The following is a 25,360-nucleotide window of genomic DNA, read 5'->3' as shown; positions in this document are numbered from 1 at the left end:
TGGCACAAAAACAGACACATAGACCAATGGAACAGAATAGAGACTCCAAAAATGTACCCTCGGCTCTATGGTCAACTAATCTTTGACAAAGCAGGAAAAAACATCCAGTGAAAAAAAGACAGTCTCTTCAATAAGTGGTGCTGGGAAAATGGGACAGCTACATGCAAAAGAATGAAACTTGACCACTCTCTCACACCATACACAAAGAAAAACTCCAAATGGATGAAAGACCTCGATGTGAGACAGGAATCCATCAAAATCCTAGAGGAGAACATAGGCTGTAACCTCTTTGACACTGGCCACAGCAGCATTTTTTCATGACACATCTCCAAAGGCAAGAGAAACAAAAGGTAAAATGTGGGACTTCATCAAGATAAAAAGCTTCTGCACAGCCAAGGAAACAGTCCAAAAAACTAAGAGGCAGCCCACAGAATGGGAGAAGATATTTGCAAATGAAACTACAGGTAAAAGACTGGTATCCAAGATCTATAAAGAACTTCTCAAACTCAATACATGAGAAACAAATAATCAAATCAAAAAATGGGCAGAAGATATGAACAGACACTTTTCCAATGAAGACATACAAATGGCTAACAGACACATGAAAAAATGTTCAAAATCATTAGCCATCAGGGAAATTCAAATCAAAACCACATTGAGATACCACCTTACACCAGTTAGAATGGCAAAAATGGACAAGACAAGAAACAACAAATGTTGGAGAGCATGTGGAGAAAGGGGATCTCTCTTACATTGTTGGTGGGAATGCAAGTTGGTACAGTCACTTTGGAAAACAGTGTGGAGGTCCCTCAAAAAGTTAAAAATAGAGCTACCCTATGATCCAGCAATTGCACTACCCCAAAGATACAGACATAGTGAAGAGAAGGGCCATATGCACCACAATGTTCATAGCAGCATTGTCCACAATAGCTAAATCATGGAAGGAGCCGAGATGCCCTTCAACAGATGACTGGATTAAGAAGCTGTGGTCCGTATATGCAATGGAATATTACTCAGCCATCAAAAAGAACAATTTCTCAACATTTGCTGCAACATGGACGGAACTGGAGGAGATAATGCTAAGTGAAATAAGTCAAGCAGGGAAAGACAATTATCATATGGTTTCACTCATTTATGGAACATAAGAAATAGCAGGAAGATGGGTAGGAGAAAGAAGGGAAGAATGAAGGGGTGGTAAACAGAAGGGGGAATGAACCATGAGAAACTATGGACTCTGGGAAACAAACTGAGGGCTTCAGAGGGAAGAGGGTGGGGGACTGTGATAGGCTAGTGATGGGTATTAAGGAGGGCATATATTGCATGGTGCACTGGGTGTTATAGGCAAATAATGAATCATGGAACATCACATCAAAAACTAAGTATATACTGTATGGTGACTAACATAACATAATAAAAAATTATTATTAAAAAAATGGTGTTGGGATAATCCATACAGAAAAATACCAGAAGCCTATCTCTAGCCATGTGCCTACACACTAAATTCTAGAGGGGATGAAATATCTAAATGTAGAAAGAAATATTAGGACTTTTAGAAGAAAATTCAGAAAACCTTTATGGAATATTATATAGCAGTAAAAAATAAATGAAATAAGTCTACATGTATCCACTTAGACCAATCTCAAAAACACAATGTTGATTTTTAAAAAGCTTCAGGAAGAGCATGCATACAATATGATGTCATTCATGTACATTTAAAAAGATACAAAACAGTACTTCATGCATGCAGTGCCAAGTACCCCTTCTCCTGTGTGCCACAGGTTCCATTTCTTTTCATGTTTCTTTTCCAGGTGAGAAAACATTTATCTTTCTACTGTGCTTTTCTCTGCAACCAAATTGCAGTACTTTGTCATGTGTTTCTCCAGATTCTCAGTATGGTTAGTGATGGGTGTCCTAGGGCCATCAAAGAATTCCTTCAGTTATTCTTTGTGAGCTCAAGGGGTGGGGATGGTAGGACATCCCTCTGCATTTTTCATCTCCAGCTGAGCCCCAATCTGATCTATTCTTCCCCTCTTTGGCTGCAGTAAATCTCTAGTTTCTTTTGGAGCCGAAGAAAGGATTTAAAAATGAAATATGTATATGAAGTCTTCCCACAAGCAGACAGATAGGCAGGCAGGCAGAGAGGCAAGGACCTATCTTTACCAGAAGGTAGCAGTGCAAAGCTAATGTTTCAGGGAGCTATCATGGCTGGGAGGGGAGATAAGGGATGGGAACTGCTTGTGTCCAAAGCACTGTATCAAGAACATGGTGATAGGACTGGCTTCTGATTCTTCTCTGGCTACGATCTCATTTCTACTCAAGAATACACAGCATGATCTTTGTAGTCCCAGACTACGCCAGGGACATTTACCCTTTTCCTTTGGGCTCCCAGCAACATAGTAAACAACCAATGGCTGTTATCAGTTTGACTTTCAAAAATAAAATCTGGAATCTGATCATTTTAATGGGGCCAAAGATGCTGAACATAATCCAGTACCTGCCACATGCATTTCTAGAAATGAGACCAGATAAGTAGATTTTTTATCTTTTATATTTTTTTCAAAGTGTGTTTATAAAGAAAGTTTTGTCAACAATTCAGTTCATACAAAACCTGATAAAGAATGAATTTAGTAGTAGGGAATGGAAATTGGCACAGCTTTGGAAAACAGTTTGGTAATATTTCAAAAATTAACCCAGCAACTCCACTTCTGAGAATTCATCTCTCACAGGTACCCGTGTTATCTGTTCAAAGATGTGTGTGTAAGGAAGGATACTCACTGAAGAATCATGATCACAGAATATGAGGATTATGTTGATTAGGGCCAACATAAATGCCTGTCAATAGGATAAGAGTTAAATAAATTTTGCTTCATCCATGTCAGTGAAATCTATTCAATTTCTACAGAACATCGGCTGCTGGGATTTTCATTGGGATTTCATTGAATCTGTTGATTAATTTGGGCAGCAATGGCATTTTAACAGCTGGTGAGTTGTCTAATCTCTGAACACAAGATATCACTAAATTTATTTGATACCTTAAAATTTCTCTCTGTTGTGTTTTGTCATCTTTCAGTAATAAAGGTCTTGCACGTATATTTTTTAACAGCTTTTGGATTCATTAGTTCTACTGTTTTTCTATTTTTTTAAAGATTTTATTTATTCATTTATTTTAGAGATAAAGAGAGAAAGCATGAGCAGGGGAAGGGGTAAAGGAAGAGGGAGAGAGACAATCCCAAGCAGACTCCGCATTGAGCATGGAGGCCAAGGTGGGGCTTGATCTCAGGATCCTGAGATCACGACCTGACCAAAATCAAGAATCAGATGTTTAACTGACTAAGCCACCCAGGTGACCCTGTTTTTCTATTTCTTAACTTGTTAAGTTTTTCTTTGAAATTAATAATTCTTCTTCCCATTTTCCTTTCATTTATTGTTCTTTTTCATTTTTTATACTAGGTGCTTAAATAATTCTTTTCATTTTGTCCTGAAATAAATATTCTCTGCTTCAATGCTATGGATTATCCCTTGAACACATCTTTAACTGTACCCTGTAGGTTCTGATTAAAGTGCTTTTTAAATTTTTTCTTCCCTAGAAATTCTATAATTTTAGTTTGTAGTATTTTTTTTAATCTAAGAGTTGAAAGGTTTTTGGGGCGCCTGGGTGGCACAGCGGTTAAGCGTCTGCCTTCGGCTCAGGGGGTGATCCCAGCGTTATGGGATCGAGCCCCACATCAGGCTCCTCCACTATGAGCCTGCTTCTTCCTCTCCCACTCCCACTGCTTGTGTTCCCTCTCTCAATGGCTGTCTCTATCTCTGTGGAATAAATCTTTAAAAAAAAAAGAGTTGAAAGGTTTTTAACATTACCAAATGGAAAGGGCTTTCTTTTTTTTTTCTTAATTTTGTTTTTACTTTATCACTGTGTGATCAGAGAATGTTTCCTGTATTATTTTTACTTTTTGGAACTTAGGTTTTGTTGTGATTTAATATTTGGTCAATTTGTATGGTGGTATATTCTATATTTTTTAGGGAATACAGTTTGATATAGATGAATCAGATGTGTCTTATTAATTATTCAGGTCATCTATATCTTTACATACTTTTTTATACACTTGATTTGTCATGGGCTGAAAGAAATTAATTACACTTTTTGGTCCCTGTAATGTGTTTGTCCATTTATCCTTATATTCTTATGATTTTCAAATTATAAACATTGTTGCCATATTATTTATTGCAAAGATATATGTTACTATTTTGGATTATTTAGCATTACAAAGTGTCACTTTTATCCTGTTTAATGGTTTTGGGCCTGAACACTACCTTCTTCAATATTTAAATCTGACTTCCTGCTCTCTTCCTATATGCCTAGGCTTATATCTTTGTCCATTCTTTAATTTTGACCTTTCCATAAGACCTGGAGCAGTGTATTTTTGTTCAACATAAAGTTGGATATTGCTTTGTTATATATGAATATGTATGAGTTTTTTTAAACAGATGAGTCCAATCCATTTATATTTATTGATGTGATAGAATTGTTTGATCTTTGTATATATAACTTTAAGTTGTGTATTTAATAGTTTTAAAAACTATTTCATTGTCTGGTATGTTTTATTTGCTTTTTGTGTGTGTATGATTCTAAATTTAGAATAGTTTTTATTTTAGTTCTAGAGATTGTCTTTATAAGTATAAATTCATAATTATAACTAGAACTGTGTAATGTATTGCCCTTGGTAAAAATAAAAATAAAATAAATAAAATAAAATCTTAAAAAAATTAAAAAATAAAAAATAAAAAAATAAAAAAAAAAGATTTTATTTATTTATTTGACAAAGAGAGAGACAGCCAGTGAGAGAGGGAACACAAGCAGGGAGAGTGGGAGAGGAAGAAGCAGGTTCATAGTGGAGGAGCCTGATGTGGGGCTTGATCCCAGAATGCCGGGATCACGCCCTGAGCCGAAGGCAGACGCTTAATGACTGAGCCACCCAGGCGCCCCTGTTTTATGCATCATCTGATTGTACTTAGTTGTATCTTTTTTGGGCTAACCTTTGTACCATTAAATATAATTATTTTCCATTCTTTGATTTATCTACTTTAAAGAATACTCTTTAACTCCTTGTTATTATAGAAGCAGCAGTAAGTGAGCATACTCTGCTCCCACGTTCTCTCCTCTTTCCTCTTATTATTATTTGTATCATGTCCACATTTTCAGGGTCTCTGAGGTTTTAGAGGTAAAATGCCTTGATCGTCATTTTTATCCCTCTCTGCAGGCATTTCAGTTAACAAGTCCCGGTGTGCTGAGTCATTTGCCAGTCCCCCGCCCACTTTTGGCCTTCTGAGATTGTTATGACATCTTTGTCCTCTGCGCTTTTCTTTCTCCTTCTCTTTGTTCTTGTATATTTATACCGTTCTTTTCCCATGCTGTCATTTTATTGGCGTTCTGAGAGGGTTGGGGTAAAACATATGCATGCTATTTTCCATATTTAACCAGAATCCCCAAATAACTCTTACTTTTGAGAGAAAATGCTTTGCATTAAAAGTTCAAAATAAGGATAGAGATTTTACATGCTATATGATCTCAGCTTATATATAGTTAAGAAAACTGCAGACCCAAAATGGTGTCACTTAGACCTAGTTCCCAAACGGGGGCTTAAAACCCAATCTATTGGCAGTTTCATCCTCTCCTGAAAATGTGGCCTTGACTGGTCAATCAGGAAATTGTTCTTTCCATTGGCATCAAAGAGTCTGTCACTTGAGTCCCCTCCATCCCCCAAAGAAAGATGAGGTAATCTGCCTGAGAAGATACCTTGCTTTTTCCCCTAGCAAACTGCCCCTTCTGGAAGAATCCTTTTCTTTGGTAATAACTTTCTTGCCCCCACCCTCCTACCTATAAAACTCTTCCATTTTGTAAAACTCCTCTCAATGCCTCTCTACTTGCTAGATGGGCTGCTGCCTGCTGCATGAATCATTTGATAAAGCCAATTAGATCTTCATAGAGAGAGAGATTGAGAGAGAGCGACTAAGAGAGGGAGGGAGGACAATAAGCTAAAATACCAACAGTACAAACTGAGGGCTTCGGAGGGGAGGGGGTGGGGGAATGGGATAAGCTGGTGATGGGTATTAAGGAGAGCACGTATTGCATGGTGCACTGGGTGTTATACGCAACTAATGAATCATCGAAATTTACATCAGAAACCAGGGATGTACTGTATGGTGACTAACATAATATAATAAAAAAATTTTTAAAAATTGGCTAGCTAAAAAAAAACCAACAGTGATTTCTCCTCTTCTGATTTATATTTTTCAGTAGTCTGCATTTTATGCAATGGCCACTTTTTAAAAAATCATTTTGTTTTTAAGCTATTTATTATGATATGTAATGTGCATAATAGAAATGCACGTGAAACACAAATTCACTGAAAAATGAACACTTGTATATTAGCTCAGTCTACCATAACAACGTACCATAGACTGAATGGTTAAAGCACAGAAACTGACTTCTCACAGTTCCGGAGGCTGGAAATTGGAGACGAGGGTGCTTCCTGGCCAGGCTCTGGTAGAGCCCTCTTCTTGGCTTGCTAAGGATTGATTTTGTGCTGTGCCCTCATATAGCAGAGAGAGTTCTGGACTCCCCATTCCTCTTCTTACAAGGACACCAGTTCTACTGGATCATGGCTCTGCCCTTCTGACCTCATTGAACCATAGTGCCGTCCTTAAAGGCCCCTTCTCAAGTATAGTCATATGGGTTAGGCCTTCCATACGTGGATTTTGGGAGACATAATCCAGTCCATAGTGGCCATATGACAACTACTCATGTCACTAAATGGAACATTATAGTCATCCCACAAGCCTTTTCCCAATTATGTCCTCCTTCCTCTGCCCTATAGGTTTTATTCACATTTTTTGTCTCCTAAGTAAGAATCTCTAAACAAAATAGTTAAGTTCTGCTTGTTTTTGAATTTTGCACAAATGGAGTCATACTTATGCAATCTTTTGTGTCTGGCTTTTTTCATCCTTGTTTTGTAGAACTACAGTTTATTCATTTTCATTGCTGTACATTATCCCATTTTAAGAATGTAAGAGAAATATTTAATGTATTCAAAAATTTTTGGACATTTGACTGTTTCCAATTGGGGGCTTCTATGGGCATTGTTCATAATCTTTCTCATAGTTGTATTTTTGGTGCCCACACATATTTCTGTTGAGCTAAGGGTATAATTAAGAATCACAGTATATGTAGCCGGTCCCCTGAGTCGAGCTGGATAGGTACCAGACCAGCCTAAACATCCACGGAATCAGCCTGAGACACAGGAAGATACATCTGGACCTCTACAAATGAACATCTCCAGCGCTGAGTATTGAGGTATGAAGTGGGGAGCCGTGAAACCACGCACAGATATCGGAAGATAAATGGAAAGGGGAGGGAGCCACCGCGTTTGGGCACTGGGAAGCGGTAGCCACCTGCACGGGGGAGCGGGCAGACTCACGGATGGCACCCGTGAGAAAACAGACTGTGACCGTGAGCAGGGAGCGCGTGCCACCAGACTTCTCACGGAACTCGGGACTCCGGTGTGCTCACTGGATCCAGACTGAGACCAGGAGCTCCGGGAGCATGCAGGGGCAGCTTGCAGCTGGCAGCTGGTGGTGTTAGAAACACAAAGGACAGAGAAGCGCTGGCCCTGGAAGTGAGGGCTGGGACGCCAGGTGTGGGGAGCACATCCCGGGACGCTGCAGGGTTGAGCAGCACCAACAGAAACAGAGTTAAAGTGGTCAGATCATCAGTGGAGAATGGCCCGTGATCCCCTCTGTTCTGTGACAGACGCTGAGATTCGGCCACTGCTGCTGTCTCTCAGAAAAGGCACAGCAAACTGCCAGGGAAACCTGCCAGAGAACAAAAGCCTGGAAATACCGGCTCACAGTATGCTCATCCCCATCTCCCCTCCCAGGAGACACAGAGACTCTACCCAAAAGGGGTAGCCTGAGTATCAGCACGGCAGGCCCCTCCCCCAGAAGGCAGGCTGAAAAATCAAGAAGCCCACATCCCTAAGACCCCTATAAAACAAGGGTGCATGGCCTGGGTCCTGGTCAATAATTTGGGCTCTGGACAACCCCACAACCTCTCCTCATCAGAATGATGAGTAGGAGAAATCCCCCCAGCAGGAAAAGACAATGAGTCTGTGGCCTCTGCCACAGAACTAATAGATATGGATATAACCAAATTATCAGAAATAGAATTCAGAGTAACAATGGTCAAGATGATGTGTAGACTTGAAAAAAGTATTAACGAAAATGTTAATGAGAATATAGAATCTCTAAGAGCAGAAATGAGAGCAAATCTGGCAGAAATTAAAAATTCTATGAGCCAAATGCAGTCAAAACTAGAGGCTCTGACGGCCAGTGTAAATGAGGCAGAGGAACGTATTAGTGAATTGGAGGATGGGTTAGTAGAAGAAAAAATGAAAATAGAAGCTGGACTTAAAAAAATCCACACCCACGAATGTAGGTTACGGGAGATTACTGACTCAGTGAAACGATCCAATGTCAGAATCATTGGCATCCCCGACGGGGTGGAGAAAAACAGAGGTCTAGAAGAGATATTTGAACAAATTGTAGCTGAAAACTTCCCTAATCTAGCGAGGGAAACAAACATTCGTGTCCAAGAGGCAGAAAGGACCCCTCCCAAGCTCAACCATGACAAACCTACGCCACGTCACGTCATAGTGCAATTTGCAAATATTAGATCCAAGGATACAGTATTGAAAGTGGCTAGGGCAAAGAAATTTCTCACGTACCAAGGCAAAGATATCAGAATTACATCAGACCTGTCTACATAGACCTGGAATGAGAGAAAGGGTTGGGGGGGACATTTTTAAAACTCTTTCTGAGAAAAACTGCAGCCAAGGATCCTTTATCCAGCAAGGGTGTCATTCAGAATTGATGGAGAAATAAAGACCTTCCAGAATCGCCAGTCATTAACCAATTTTGTAACCACAAAACCAGCCCTACAGGAGATATTAAGGGGGGTTCTATAAAGGTAAAAAGGCCCCAAGAGTGATACAGAACAGAAAGTCACAACCGATACAAACAAAGACTTTACTGGCAACATGGCATCATTAAAATCATATCTCTCAGTATTCAGTCTCAATGTGAATGGCTTTAATGCTCCCATAAAACACCACAGGGTTGCAGATTGGATAAAAAGACATGACCCATCCATTTGCTGTCTATAAGAGACTCATTTTGAACCCAAAGATACATTCACACTGAAAGTAAAGGGGTGGAGTACCATCTTTCACACAAATGGACCTCAAAAGAAAGTTGGGGTAGCAATTCTCATATCAGATAGATTGGATTTTAAACTAAAGACTATAGTTAGAGACACAGAAGGGCACTATATTATTCTTAAAGGATGTATCCAACAAGTGGATATGACAATTATAAATATGTATGCCCCCAACAGGGGAGCAGCAAGATACACAAGCCAACTCTTAACCAGAATAAAGAGACATATAGATAAAAATACATTAATAGTAGGGGCCCTCAACATCCCACTATCAGAAATAGACTGAACACCCTTGCAAAAACTAAGCAAAGAATCAAAGGCTTTGAATGCCATACTCGATGAGTTGGACCTCATAGATATATATAGAACACTACACCCCAGAACCAAAGAATACTCATTCTATTCTAATGCCCATGGAACATTCTCAAGAATAGACCATGTTATGGGACACAAAACAGGTCTCAACCAATACCAAAAGATTGAAATTATCCCCTGCATATTCTCAGACCACAACGCTTTGAAATTGGAACTCAACCACACGGAAAAATTTGGAAGAAACTCAAACACTTGGAGACTAAGAACCATCCTGCTCAGGAATGACTTGATAAACCAGGAAATCAAAAATCAATTTAAACAATTTATGGAGACCAATGAGAATGAAAACACAATGGTCCAAAACCTATGGGATACTGCAAAGGCAGTCCTAAGGGGGAAATACATAGCCATCTAAGCCTCACTCAAAAGAATAGAAAAATCTAAAATGCAGTTTTTATATTCTCACCTCAAGAAGCTGGAACAGCAACAGAGGGACAGGCCTAATCCACGCATGAGGAAGCAGTTGACCAAGATTAGAGCAGAAATCAATGAATTAGAAACCAGAAGTACAGTAGAGAAGATTAACAGGACTAGAAGCTGATTCTTGAGAGAATCAATAAATTGACAGACCACTGGGAAGACTTATCCAAAAGAAAAGAGAAAGGACCCAATTTAATAAAATTATGAATGAAAAAGGAGAGGTCACAACCAACACCAATGAAATTGGAAGGATTATTAGAAACTTTTATCATCAGCTATATGCCAATAAATTAAGCAATCTGGAAGAGATGGAGGCCTTCCTGGAAACCTATAAACTACCAAGACTGAAACAGGAAGAAATTGATTTCTTAAACAGGCCAATTAATTATGAAGAGATTGAGTCAGTGATAAACAACCTTCCAAATAACAAAACTCCAGGCCCGGACGGTTTTCCTGGGGAATTCCACCAAACATTCAAAGAAGAAATAATACCTATTCTCCTAAAGCTATTTCAAAAAATAGAAACAGAAGGAAAGCTACCAAACTCATTCTATGAGGCCAATATTACCTTGATCCCCAAACCAGGCAAAGACCCCATCAAAAAGGAGAATTACAGACCGATTTCCCTAATGAATATGGATGCCAAAATCCTCAACAGGATCCTGGCTAATAGAATCCAACAGTACATTAAAAGGATTATCCATCATGACCAAGTGGGATTCATACCTGGGATGCAAGCATGGTTCAACATTCGCAAATCGATCAGTGTGATACATCATATCAACAAGAAAAGACTCAGGAACCATATGATCCTCTCAATTGATGCAGAAAAAGCATTTGACAAAATACAGCATCCTTTCCTGATTAAGCCCCTTCAGAGTGTAGGAATAGAGAGTACATTTCTCAATCTCATAAAAGCCATCTATGAACAGCCTACAGCAAATATCATTCTCAATGGGGAAAAGCTGGAAGCCTTTCCCTTAAGATCAGGAACACGACAAGGATGCCCACTCTCGCCACTATTATTCAACATAGTACTAGAAGTCCTTGCAACATCAATCAGACAACAAAAAGGGATAAAAGGTATCCAAATCAGCAAAGAAGAAGTCAAAATGTCTCTCTTCCCAGATGACATGATACTCTATATGGAAAACCCAAAAGAATCCATTCCCAAACTATTAGAAGTTATAGAGCAATTCAGTAATGTGGCGGGATACAAAATCAATGCTCAGAAATCAGTTGCATTTCTATACACGAATAATGAGACTGAAGAAAGAGAAATTAGGGAATCCATCCCATTTACAATAGCACCAAAAACCATACGTTACCTTGGAATTAACTTAACCAGAGACGTAAAGGACCTATATTCTAGAAACTATAAATCACTCTTGAAAGACATTGAGGAAGATACAAAAAGATGGAAAAATATTCCATGCTCATGGATCGGAAGAATTAACATAGTTAAAATGTCCATGCTACCCAGAGCAATCTACACTTTCAATGCTATCCCAATCAAAATACCAATGACATTTTTCAAAGAACTGGAACAAATAGTCCTTAAATTTGTATGGAACCAGAAAAGGCCCCAAATCTCCAAGAAACTGTTGAAAAGGAAAAACAAAGCTGGCGGCATCACAATGCCAGATTTCAAGCTGTACTACAAAGCTGTGATCACAAAGACAGCATGGTACTGGCACAAAAACAGACACATAGACCAATGGAACAGAATACAGAACCCAGCAATGGACCCTCGGCTCTTTGGGCAACTAATCTTTGATGAAGCAGGAAAAAACATCCGGTGGAAAAAAGACAGTCTCTTAAATAAATGGTGCTGGGAAAATTGGACAGCTACATGCAAAAGAATGAAACTTGACCACTCTCTCACACCATACACAAAGATAAACTCCAAATGGATGAAAGACCTAGATGTGAGACAGGAATCCATCAAAATCCTAGAGGAGAACATAGGCAGCAACCTATATGACATCGGCCAAAGCAACCTTTTTCATGACACATCTCCAAAGGCAAGAGAAACAAAAGACAAAATGAACTGTGGGACTTCATCAGGATAAAAAGCTTCTGCACAGCCAAGCAAACAGTCAAAAAAACTAAGAGGCAGCCCACAGAATGGGAGAAGATATTTGCAAATGACACTACAGATAAAAGACTGGTATCCAAGATCTACAAAGAACTTCTCAAACTCAATACGTGAGAAACAAATAAACAAATCATAAAATGGGCAGAAGATATGAACAGACACTTTTCCAATGAAGACATACAAATGGCTAACAGACACATGAAAAAATGTTCAAAATCATTAGCCATCAGGGAAATCAAATCAAAACCACACTGAGATACCACCCTACGCCAGTTAGAATGGCAAAAATAGACAAGGCAAGAAACAACAATTGTTGGAGAGGATGTGGAGAAAGGGGATCCCTCCTACATTGTTGGTGGGAATGCAAGTTGGTACAGCCACTCTGGAAAACAGTGTGGAGGTCCCTTAAAAAGTTAAAAATTGAGCTACCCTATGACTCAGCCATTGCGCTACTGGGTATTTACCCCCAAGATACAGACGTAGTGAAGAGAAGGGCCATATGCACCCCAATGTTCATAGCAGCATTGTCCACAATAGCCAAAGCATGGAAGGAACCGAGATGCCCTTCAACAGATGACTGGATTAAGAAGTTGTGGCCCATATATACAATGGAATATTACTCAGCTATCAGAAAGAACGATTTCTCAACATTTGCTGCAACATGGACGGCACTGGAGGAAATAATGCTAAGTGAAATAAGTCAAGCAGAGAAAGACAATTATCATATGATTTCTCTCATCTATGGGACATAAGAACTAGGAAGATCGGTAGGGGAAGAAAGGGATAAAGAAAGGGGGGGTAATCAGAAGGGGGAATGAAGCATGAGAGACTATGGACCCTGAGAAACAAACTGAGGGCCTCAGAGGGGAGGGGGGTGGGGGAATCGGATAGGCTGGTGATGGGTAGTAATTAGGGGAAGTATTGCATGGTGCGCTGGGTGTTATACGCAACTAATGAATCATCGAACTTTACATTGGAAACCAGGGATGTACTGTATGGTGACTAACATAATATAATAAAAAAACATTAAAAAAAGAAGAATCACAGTATATGTGTGTCTTCACCTGTATTTAATTTTATCCACTGATCTCCAAGGAGTTTGTACAAATTTACATTCCCACCAGCAGTATATGAGTTTCTATTATTCCATATCTTTCTTAATACTTGGAATATATAATAATCTCTCAGTGTAGTTTTAATTCACATTTCCTTGATTAAGAAAAAGGTTAAGAATATTTTTATGTTTATTGACCATTTGGGTTTCTGCTTTTCTGAAATATCTATACAATTTTTTTTGCTCATTTCAAAATTAGTTGCTCTGATGTGTTTCTAATTGATTTGTAGGGGCTCACTCTTCTGAATATAATCACTTTTTAGGTATATGTATTCCAAGTATCTCTAACTCAGTAGGCTTTCTTTTTCACTCTTACAAAGTTGTCTTCTGATGAACAGAAATACTTAATTTTTGTACATGCTAAAATGTATCAGTTTTTTCCTCTATGGTTACTGCTTCTTGTGCCACATGCAATACATCTCTCCCTAAACTGAGGGCATGCAGAAATTCTCTTTTTTTAAGCTAAAATCTTTGTTTTTGTCTTTCACAAAGAAATTTAGATGTTAATCTACCTAAAATTGATTCTTGCATGTGGCATAAAGTTGGATGTTCAAAGTAATTTTTCTTTTCTTTTTTTTAATTTAAATTCAATTTCATTAACATATAGTGTCTTATTAGTTTCAGGGGTAGAATTTAGTGATTCATCAGACATTTCTTTACAGAAGACATACAAATGGCTAATAGACACATGAAAAAGTACTCAACATCACATGGCATCAGGGAAACACAAATCAAAACCACAATGAGATACCACCTCACACTGGTCAGAATGGCTAAAATTAACAACTCGGGAAACAACAGATGTTGACAAGGATGCAGAGAAAGGAGGAACCCTCTTACACTGTTGGTGGGAATGTAAACTGGTGTAGCCACTGTGGAAAACATAAAAGAGTTTCCTTTAAAAAGTTACAAATAAAGCTACCCTATGACCCAATAATTGCACTACTAGGTATTTATCCAAAGGATAAAAAATAGTGATTCAAACAGGCACAGGCCCCCCTGTGTTTATAGTAGCAATGTCCACAGTAGCCAAAATATGGAAAGAGCCCAGATGTTCAGTGACAGATGAGTGGATAAAGAAGACTTGGTATATATATATACAATGGAATATTACTCAGCCATCAAAAAGAATGAAATCTTGCCATTTGCAATGACATGGATGGAACTAGAGGGTACTATGCTCAGCAAAATAAGTCAGTCAGAGAAAGACAAATACCATATGATTTCACTCATATGTTGAATTTAAGAAACAAAACAGATGAGCATAGGGGAAGGGAAGGGAAAATAAAATAAGATGAAAGTTAAGAGGGAGGCAAACCATAAGAGACACTGAACTCTAGAAAACAAACTGAGGGCTGTTGGAGGGGAGGTGGATGAGGGGAGGGGCTTATTGGGTGATGGGCATTAAGGAGGACACTTGTGATGAGCAAAGTAATTTTTCTCCTTAGATTCCTAATTCTTCAGCATCATTTATTGAGAAATGCCCTTTCCCCACTGCTCCACAGTGCCACCTTCAGCACAAATTCAATGTCTGTATGTGCACTGGCCTGTTGATGAGCCAACTATTCTGTCCCGCCAATCTGACTAATCTTACCCCAGTCACACACGATTTCAATGATTAGAGCTTTACAGTACATCCTAGCATCCCATAGGATGAGTTCTCTTCTCCCACCTTGTTTTTCTTCCTCAAAAATGTCTTGGCTATAATTTGCTCTTTGCATTTTTATATAAATCTTAGAGTCAGGTTGTTGAGTAATTAAAAAAAAAAAACAAGCCTATTGGGATTTTGATTGGGCATATGTTAAAGTTATTAGTCATTTTGGGGATTCTTATAATATTGTGACTTTGAATCCAGGAATATAATACATCTCTCCATTTATTGGGTTTTCTGTAATATTACTCAGAATTTTTCATAATTTTCTTTGTAGAGATCTTACTCATACTTTGATAATCCTGTTTCTAGATACTTCATATTTTAAAACACCAGCATAACTGGTATTTAAAAAACCATGCTACTTTCTGTTTGTTGCTAGTATATAGATATGCAATTAATTTAGGTATATTAACTTGCACCCAGTTACCTTTCTATACTGTCTTGTTAACTTTAATAGTTTATCTCTAGATTATATTGGCTATTGTATCACACAGTTGTATTATCTGTAAATCATGGCATCTTTGCTACTTTTCTTATTCTTTTTCGTTCTTTTCCTTGCCTTACTATGCTGGCTGGGCTCTCCTTTACAAAGTTAAATAGAACTGATGAAACAGACATCTTTCCTTTTTTTCTTTTTGATTCTGATCTCAGAGGGAAAGCTGGCCATATCTCACAATTAAGCATGATGTTTGCTACCTCCTTCAAAGTAATTACTCTTTAGCAGAGTGCAGCAATTTCCTTCTATTCCTTCTTTTCTAGGTGTTTCTAATTACAAACAGATACCAAACCTTGTGGAATGATTTGTCAGCATCAGTTAAGGTGACCACATGATTATTTTTCTTTTATCTATTAATAGAAATACAATGTACAGTGGACCCTTGAACAACCCAGAGGTTAAAGGCACTCACCCCTCCCATAGAGTGAAAACCCACATGTAAGTTTTGACTTCCCAAAAATTTAACTACTAATAGCCTACTGTTGACAGGAAGCCTTTTCGATAACCTCAACAGTCAATTAGCACGTATTTTGTATGTTATATGTATTACATACCGTCTTCTTACAGTAAAATAAGCTAGACAAAAGAAAATGTTACTAAGAAAATCCTAAGGAAGAGAAAATACATTCACAGTACTGTAGTGTATTTATTTTTTAAAAATCCATGTAAAAGTGGACCCATATGTTGCTCAAAGGTCAACTATATTTTCTGTTGTGGCATGTATTAATGTTATGACCAGCAAAAAATTTTAAAAATTTAAAAGGTGGAAAAAGAAAGTTCTACAGAGTTCCTAGTATTGAGGCAAAGTATGTCAGTCTTGCCCTGAGCTGGGGGCACCTTTCCTGGATGTATTGGTGCAGGTGTTTTTGGAAAGTCTACAGAGGTTCTGTCTGCTAACCCAGGGAAATAGAATATTCTTGGGAATATTAAGATCACTTTGAACAGTTTTATTCATGGGTAATTTTCTGAATATGCTCCAGAACCATTTGTTCTTAGTTTTGACTCAGTTTTGCTCCTGCCTCTCAGAGTAGGCTGTCCCTAAACTTGGTTCATGTGTGCGCCTAGCAGGTGAATGTGGGGGATCGATGGGGGAAGCTCATCTGCCCAGACCACCCAGACTGATGAAATCAGACTCTCTGGGACTGAGACCCAGGCATTAATATTTTTAAAATCTCCCCCGGGGATTCCAAGGTTGAGAACCACTAATCGATAGTTCTCCAAAGTTGAAAATCACATGTTTATAGAACAAAGTCCACAGAGAAGGAAATATCTAACTACCCCAATGTGTGCAATACTCCAATGAGACCAGTAGGAAAAATAAAAGAAAAAAGCTGCCAACTGAAGGAAGGGAAGGAGGACAGAAAGAGGAAGCACAGGAATGATAGTGACAGCAAATCTACTTACTCGATTCTCTCTGGAAGCTCGGTTTGGGTCATGCCCACACAATTGACCAAAATAGTGACCGTAATAAATAAACTGAACCACCTGAGAGGACTGTATTAAGGAAAAGCGGAGAGTTGCCATGTTTCTCTGATGTCACCTATGATCACCTTGATGCTGAATGATTAAATTCATAGCTTTTAGCTAGGATCAGCTTTTTGGTCTTGTCACATAACGGCTGCTGAGTGCCTATCCTGGGCCGATTACTTCATCCACATTATTTCTAATACAACTGGACCTGCGGATAGATATTATATCTACACTTTGCAACTAGGAAAACAGGCTGAAAAAGCTTAAATAATTTTTCCAAGGTCATACAACCTGGTCAGCTATGATGCGGAGATGTGACCTCAGATTGATAACAGAACCCTCAGAAAGATGGAAGGACACAAGAATCCCTTCTCCAAAATGTCCTTCTGCCCTGACACCTTCACTTCACTATACAATATAGCCTGAAATTTTGTCCAGCAAGTGTCTCTTTTTTTTTCTAAAAGACAAAGAGACTACTTCTAGGAAGTTAGAGGTAAAGGGAGGGTTACCAGCTACCATGGGAATTCAATGAGTTGGATTGTTTTCAGTCACATTGAGGAAAGGGGCCCCTGGCTAGGAATGGTAGGCCCATAAAATGCTGGCTCAAGGAGAAAATTCCAGATAGAATTCGGCTGGGGTGGAGAACTCTGTCTAACCAGAGAGAAGAATTTTCAAGGTTGAAACAAGGGTTTACCACAAGGGGAAGGAGACACTGAAGAAGGTGAGTGGAAAGGAGTAAACTGATGGGAAGAAACGTTGGTGGAGAAAACCCAGAGAAATTTCTCCCACTGGACTTTTTTCTCAGGACTAGCTTGGGTTCCTAACAATTATGTCCTAAAGAAAAACAAAGCCTGAAGATAAGCTTGACCTACAGAGAGAGTGAACCACTCATCTTTCATAATTTCAGTTTGAGCAGAAGTATTTAAATCTATTTTAGTTTTCTGTAAATGTCTTTAATGTGCCCTGTTTTACAGTTACTTAGGAACACATCTATTTTGAAATGGGAAATTCTGCTAATTAAACCACATTTTCCTGTTGACTTGCAATTAAATTAAGAAATGTGTTCACATGGGGGGAAAATGTTAACCCAAGGATTAAATTAAAATCATATCTCCAGTTCCACAAACCTTTAAAAGTAATATATTATATACAATATTACTTGTGGAAACATTCATAGCAAATTCGATTAGAAATATAATTTTGGTGAAATAATAATAATAGGACACTGAGAATTCCATACCTTGAAGAATATCTTTTAGGAGTGGAGCTGCCAAGTTCATAAGATTTAAATATATAAATGCAGGCTTTTGTGAGAAGGAGACACCTAACAGCTTTTCTGTCCAGTTATGACTCCATCCAGCAATTATGATTCATCAAATCTCAAGATGAAAAGAATATTCACTGGTCACTTGGTTCTTTAAAGGGATTTTATTTCTAATTAGTTGTTTCTTACAGTTAATTAAGATATAACTCAACCAGGATGTGTGGAGAGGAGTTTGTATATTTGCTGTTTTTCTTTATTTGTAATTTTTATGTAATTGGATATATTAAAAAAAACAACACCCAAGTAGAGATGACATACTGAGAAAATAAATTACTTCAGTTCATTTCCATTAACTGCCTACTTCCTTATTGCTGTTACTGTTCTAAGCAGGGGGCAGGCAGGACCTCTTAACTGGCTCTGTGAACTTGGACAATTTATTTAATGCCTTTGAGTAACAGTTTCATCATCTGTAAGATGGGGATGCAAATCCCTTCTTCAAAGGTTTCTATACCTATGACAGTGATGACACTTAGAAGGTATTTAGCAAATGGTAGCCTATTATTATTGTTAAATATCCTTCTATAGGATCAGAAAATCCAAGATTGAATTAAGAAAACATAACTCCCATTGCTTGGCCATAAAGATAAAACATGTAAAAGGAAAATGTAATGCAACTATATGGAGCAGAGCAGTTTCATTTTGAGCTGACTTGGTGCCAGAGCTGCCAGCTCACTGAGTGCTGTCCAGCAATCTAGCAAGCTGCCCCAGAGTCGGGGGAGAGAGCTCCTTTTACTGGAGCCTCCCAAGAAGAGGCTGGCTACCATCTGTCAGGCAGCTGAGGCAAGGCTGTTCTTGCAAATCAACCTCCTGGAAGCCAGGGCTGAATTTGTCATTAGGAACTTCCAATTTGGACAGTCACCAGGGAAGATCCTTGGAAACCAAGCCAAAGTCTTTTTTTTTTTTTGTCCTAGTTTGGCTTGCCTTGAAAAACAAAACAAAATAAAACAAAAACTGAAGGCAGAATCTGAAGCTACCTAAAGCCATTAATGTAATACAGACATTTGGCCGATTTGTCTCTAATCATTACTATATTCCCCAGTGGCATGAACCTTGAACTATTAACTTTTTTCGACTACTGACCTTTGTAACCTGCTAGTAATTTGGGGGTAACTTGGGATATTGGCAGTGCCCATGACCAATGTGGTCCCACTGAGACAATCTACGCTCTGCCCATTGTGGTCTGTCCTCTTTGTCTTCCAGCAGGTGCTGCTCTTTTGCCCAATAAAGAGCTGGTCCTCATCATGGCTAGGGCACAGAGTAACAACCCATGCCTATTTCATCTGCCCAAAGAAGCCCTGGGGCCCTCTTATTGCTTATTATGTTGTGAGATGAGCAGGTTTCATATGGTAAGAATGTGCCAGGGTGCATCAGCAAAGTTCATTCATAAGAAGGACATTTTTTTAGGTAGTGCACGCACAGGTGTGTCCAGACTAGTCTAGGTGAACCCAAACCCATCTGTGGCTTTCATGAGCACCTCCTCTGTCTTGGGACTGCTTTCACGTATTGGATAAATTAAAGCCACAAACATTTTTCTTTCAATGTAATGATTTCATTGTTTCAGGATTCAATTAGAGGACACCTATATTGCTACCCTCTGAAGAAGGTACTCGACACGGTGGGCAAAGCCTGATTCTAAAAGGAATCATGTGGAAGAAGCACCAGTGCAAAGGATATGAGTGGACAGACACTTTGATGGCTGTTCTTCTGATCAGGTTGAAAGGACTGAATAACCACAAGGCCCGAGTGGCACTAAACCGGGAAATGGTCCTCCCTTTGTTCAGCACCATAAACGTCTACAACAAAACAAAGCAGAAGGTGGTCCTGATGTAAGAAGCACACATCCTCACACAATCATGTTTTTGAGCACGAATGGTATCATTTCAGACTTATGAGCAAGAAGGGCTCTGTGAACCATGCATTCATCAGTGGAGAGCCAAGTGGAGGGGCAGAGTTAGTGGGGATCAGGGACTGAGAGCCATATCCTCACCCTCCTAGCAAGACCCCAGACCTTGTCAGTGACTGTACATCAAGATGAGCCCATTGAGAGTGCCCAATGGGCGGGGATCTGACCTGGGCCTGGTAGGATGCATCAGCCCTAAGGCCAGGAATCTGGCAGCAGGAGGATGTGGTTCTGGCTGCATTAAATTCCTCTTCTGATTAGTGGATCTTCCCTGGTGCTGGGATGCTCCCTCTGCTCTGTGCCTTCCAGGTCTCCCCTTTTAAGCCCTCTCTCTATTGGTTCTCTCTGAGCATCTTGGAAGGTGAGGGCCCTTGGCCCATGAGAGAAGGGCAAAAGACATTTTAATGTCTTTTTATTTTCTCTACAAACCATATTTGAGATGGATGATTTCTGTCCCTCCCAACTCCCAAACATGCACACTTTGTTTTTTTGGGGGGGTGGTGGTGCTGTGTGGAACATCTAAGACACAGTACGAATGGGGGAATTGTCATGAAACAGCTCTCACTTAAACTAGTGGTTCTCAAACATTTTGATTTCAGGGCCCTTTTGTACTCTCAAAAATTATTGAGAACCCCAAAGAGTTTTTGTTACTGTTTATATCCTTTTGCTTATACCGTTTGTGTGTCTGAGAGAGAGAGTTTTGTGTGACCTCCTGAACCCACTAAAAGGGTTTTGGGAACCCCAGGGATTCTGAGATTATACTTTGAGGACCACTCATTAAATCATCCTGATTTCTGCTCCCCTTCTCTACTCTACCCCCCACCCGCAGACTCAGGATCTCTGCTCCCCACTTGCAAAAACAGCCAACATCTTTGGAGATCCTAGGCCAGTGGTCATCCAAGAGAACGGCCAACTACCTCTAAAAATTTCAAGCAGTTATTATTGCTTTTGAGGATTTGAGGTTAATTAGTCTCACCATAAATATTATAAAAATGTGAAGACAATATCAAAGAGGTGAGTTGGATATATTTGTCATTAACTGAGTCTAGCTCCCCACCACATCACCCAGGTCAGGAGAACTCCCTAGGCTGAGTATGGCAGAGGCTTCCACTCCCAGAGCTGAGAACAGCCTTCCCAGGCAATCACCCTTACCCGGTGTGTGCTGTAGAAGGGGTCCAGATCCTCCAGGGGCTCCCCAACCAGCTCTGCCGGGAGCTCACCATAGAACTTGGGCAGCTGGTTGCAAGCTTTCAAGTCTAGCTGGGGTCGAGGTTTCTCTTCTTGGTCCTTCTGCTCCCTGTGCTTATCTTTGGCTTTCTTTGCTGCCTGCTTGGCGGCAATTCGCTTTTCAATCTCCACCAGGGACTCTGGAGTGAATCGACGGAAGTTGGTAGTTTCCAGGGACCCAAAGGGGAATTCCATCTTCTCATTCTTCTTCAGGAAGAATTTATACTCTTATGAGAGTGGACACCACCACAGAGAGGTAACAGCCTGCCCACTGGCCCTCTCCCTCCAGTTCTTTCCTTAACTCACACTTCCTTGCTGGAACAGACCCTCCCTCCCCCAGTTCCCTCCTTAACTCACACTGAGCTCTCCCCAGAGTCTCACTGCCCCTGTGGCACTCTTGGGGGAAGGCTGTTTATTCCATCCTCCTCCGGGCACCTTGGGATTGAGCTATGTTCTCCATGAGCTTCTATGGCATGGCTCCTTCATCTATTGCTCCTTCGCCACCACCATCACTACCACCAGAATTAGCCATACTGCCCTCTCTTCTCAGTTTTAGGACCACTGAGCAACAAGTACTCTCCTGCATTCATCAAAGACTAGTTCGTGTGGTCTGTGGCAAAAACAATGCTAGTAAAATTTCCCCCATTGATAAGCATTTGTTAAAAAGTATGGGAGGCATTAGCATTTTTCTTGTTCTTTTATTATGCAATGATATGCTTTTAAGAAGTGACAGCCATTCCTGGACATGACAGCGAGAGGAGAAGGCCCAGTACCAGCCAGCTGAGAGTGTGCTGTCTGCTGAATGCTTTAAGCTTGGTAGCATATTTGTATTTTTTCTGTTCTTAATAAAATACATTATTTAATTTTCCTAATTGGTTGCTCTTTCTTCTAATGTAAAGTTTTTCTTTAAAAAATCATATGAAAAAATTTTGATTATTTCTTTCTTCAAATGATTGATTCACGAGCCCATTCTTGCTGTTTATTTTAATCTAAGTGCACCCACATTTTCTGACAGCCTATTGATGACTTAACAGGTCATGATGATTTAAAAATTGTTCATAAGTTTGTAAAATCCTGATCTAATACTTGGTCTCTAATGCTGCCAGACAGGGTCTTTGGCACTCTGGTCCACCGTGGTCCATACAAAGATTGGAAGGCACCCCAGTGACTAGGTTTTCTATGGGCTACAATATTCTCAGGAAGCTTATCACCCTTAACACCCCTAGCACAAGTCTGGAAGCAAACAGGATGGCTCGCCATCACAGGTAGATAGAGCAGTATCTATGTGGCATTCTCCTGACTTACTCTAGGGAAGCTAGATCTGAAGCTCTGCAACAGGCATCCATCCTCTTAGTTCTCTGCAGTCACCACTAGTTCTGTGGATAATGTAGTTTTCCCACCTACTCTAGTGCAGTGATCTTTAAATGCCAGTGTACAGTGTGGTGCTGCACCAGCTGTGTCATTGTCACAGGGGGTGTGAGTTAAGATACAGATTGCTGGGCCCCTACCTACAGAGATTCTCATTCAATAGGTCTAAGGTGAGATCTAGGAAGTGGCATTTTATAGGCTCATAGCTGAAGCTTTTGAAGGTGTTCTACCTTTGAGAGGCAGTGGAAGCCACTGCAACTGTAGACGTGAGATGGAGTGAAGGTCAGGGTTACAAGATCAGAGTAGGATCTGATGACCTGCTCGCACAGCTCTAGAGTCTGGAGGAAAGTCTTCCTGGATTCTAAAGGCAAGTCAGAAGCCAGTGTTGGTTGGATTAGAGAAGAAGAGACCTGGCATCAAGTGGCTGGGTGTTCTTGTTGAGTGACCATCCAAAGAAAATGACTCCTCAGAGGTTTTGGTGGGGCAGTCTTTGGGACTTCCTCCCTTCTGTTGTCAGAATTAGGGCAACTGCTAGCCAGAAACTTCAGGGAGTTCATACTGAGACGATGGGAACAAAGAGTGGAATTTGTTTCTGAAGATTAAGTTTCTGTAGGTATTTGCTCTGTATCTGGGATTTCTGGGCTACAAAAGGACCTACTGGATCTCCTCTGGATGGGCCATAAAGACATCTTAACTTGGATTTCTGAGCCCTGGTGGTAGGCGGTTTCTAAGAAGGACCAAAGGTAATTGAATAGATAACAGGTGTTTCACATTTTTCATTTCACTGGTGATGGAAATAACTGCTTGGTCTTTAATCAAGATCTATGATCTAGGTAGGCCAGCCGACTCAGGGCTGCTAACTGGAGGAGGATGTAAATAAGGGTAAAATCAAGGGTCTCCTTGAGATTACAGTGGGCAGGGTAGATATGACATTGTGATTTATAATAAGAAATACATATTTGGTCTTTGTCCCCATTTCTGGCACAGAGCTCTTAAAACCCTTGGAATTTCCTAAGTGATGTCTTTTGTATGTTAATATTTTGAAAATTGTTTTGAAAGTCACCTAAGGATGGGGACTGATTGCCAGCAGAACCAACCATTAGAGGATTGAAACTTTCAGCTCCCCACCTCACCTCTGACCTCCAGGGAGAGGAGAGGGGCTGGAAGTTGAATTCAATAACCAACAGTCAATGTTTCATCAATCATGCCTATGTAATAAAGCCTTCATAAGAACCCCAAAGGACAGAATTTGGAGAGCTTCTGGGTTGGTGAATACATGGAGATTTGGGGAGAGAGATTGCCTCAGAGAGGATATGAAAATTCCACACTCCTTCCCCATATTCTGCCCTATGCATCTCTTCCATCTGGCTGTCCCTGAGTTGCATCTTTTTATAATAGACCTGTAATCTAGTAAGTAAAATGTTTCTCTGAGTTCTGTGAGCCATTCTAGAAAATTAATCAAACCCAAGGAGGAGGTCACGGAAACCTCTGGTTTATAGCCCATTGTTCAGAAGCACAGGGAACAATCTGGGCTTGCAACTGGCGTCTGAAGTTTTGTGTATGTGGGCAAGGGGCAGTCTTGTAAAACTGAGCCCTTAACCTGTGGGATCTGATGCTAGTTGAACTATAGAACACCCAGCTGATGTCTGGAGAATTGCACCTTGGTGGAGTGGGAACCCCCTTCCCCCACCAACACATACACACATTAGAACATCTTAGCAGGACAGAGGTTTTTTTTCTTCCAGCCTCTGTTGTCATTAGTAGAACAAATGTTTCTGTGGTCATGCAGCAAGTCTGAGTTGTTCACAAAAATGGCTGAGCCTCATGAGAAGAGTTACTTAAATTATCAATCCATGGTGACAACGAGAGTGGGCACAATTATCTCTCTCTCTCTTTCTCTCTAATGAGAGAGAGAGCATGCACACGTGCACCGTGGGGGAGGGGCAGAGAGAGAGGGAGAGAGAAAATCTTAAAAACACGGGGCTCCATCTCATGACCCTGAGATCATGACCTGAGCTGAAATCAAGAGTCGGATGCTTAACTAACTGAGCCACCCAGGCACCCCCACAATTATCTCTTTTAATTCCCATGGAAATCCTATAGAGTAAGTAGAAGGCATTTTCTTACATATAAGACAATTAATAACCAGCGATTACTATAGGTTATAAAGATATTATTGGACTAAACAAGCTAGTTTCTGAGTCTTTTGATTCCATACCCAGTGTTCTCCTATTTCTGGGATGGGTCCCACTGGCTGGAGCAGTTCTGGAATCCTACTGACTGGAGTATTATTGAAGAGGACTTGAGAGGTATGGATTGATCTGAATGCATTCAGATTTGATGAAGTTTCAAGGGGTCTCAGAGAACAACCTCTTTGTGTTATATAGTCCACTGATTCTCTTAAGAAACCAATGGAGGATTTTCCCCACTAATGTAGCTTTTGCCTCTGTATGGCAGATATGATGTAGGCAAACAGATAATTATACTTTTTCCAGAGCCTGATTAGTAGGTGAAAGTATCAGCCCCCATCCCATGTAAGATTGCATCTTTTCATGTTTCTTATGGCTGTTCTCATCTATTTATAGACAACAAAAATGATCATTTTCATGTATGTGAGTCCTAAATCTGGACCTTGCTTTTGAG

At 39.9% G+C, this 25,360-nt stretch overlaps 1 protein-coding gene across 3 annotated transcripts in view; it reads right to left on the bottom strand.

Annotated features, from left to right (window-relative positions):
- SCN10A (sodium voltage-gated channel alpha subunit 10) overlaps nt 1-21,544 on the bottom strand; it is a 103,322-nt gene extending 81,778 nt beyond the window's left edge. For all 3 annotated transcript variants that reach the window (XM_026496747.3, XM_026496748.3, XM_026496749.3), the window contains exons 1-3: nt 21,275-21,544; nt 19,882-20,015; nt 16,833-16,913 (exon numbers count right to left, since the gene is read on the bottom strand). In XM_026496747.3, the coding sequence (XP_026352532.1) occupies nt 16,833-16,913; nt 19,882-20,015; nt 21,275-21,544 (485 nt within the window). The remainder of the gene's footprint in view (nt 1-16,832; nt 16,914-19,881; nt 20,016-21,274) is intronic.
- Between the last annotated feature and the right edge of the window lie 3,816 nt (nt 21,545-25,360).

This window comes from Ursus arctos, unplaced genomic scaffold (assembly GCF_023065955.2).
Source record: "Ursus arctos isolate Adak ecotype North America unplaced genomic scaffold, UrsArc2.0 scaffold_20, whole genome shotgun sequence".
Taxonomy (NCBI): Eukaryota; Metazoa; Chordata; class Mammalia; order Carnivora; family Ursidae; genus Ursus; species Ursus arctos.
The sequence above is the reverse complement of the archived record's forward strand: the minus strand, read 5'-3'. Positions and strand labels throughout refer to the sequence as shown.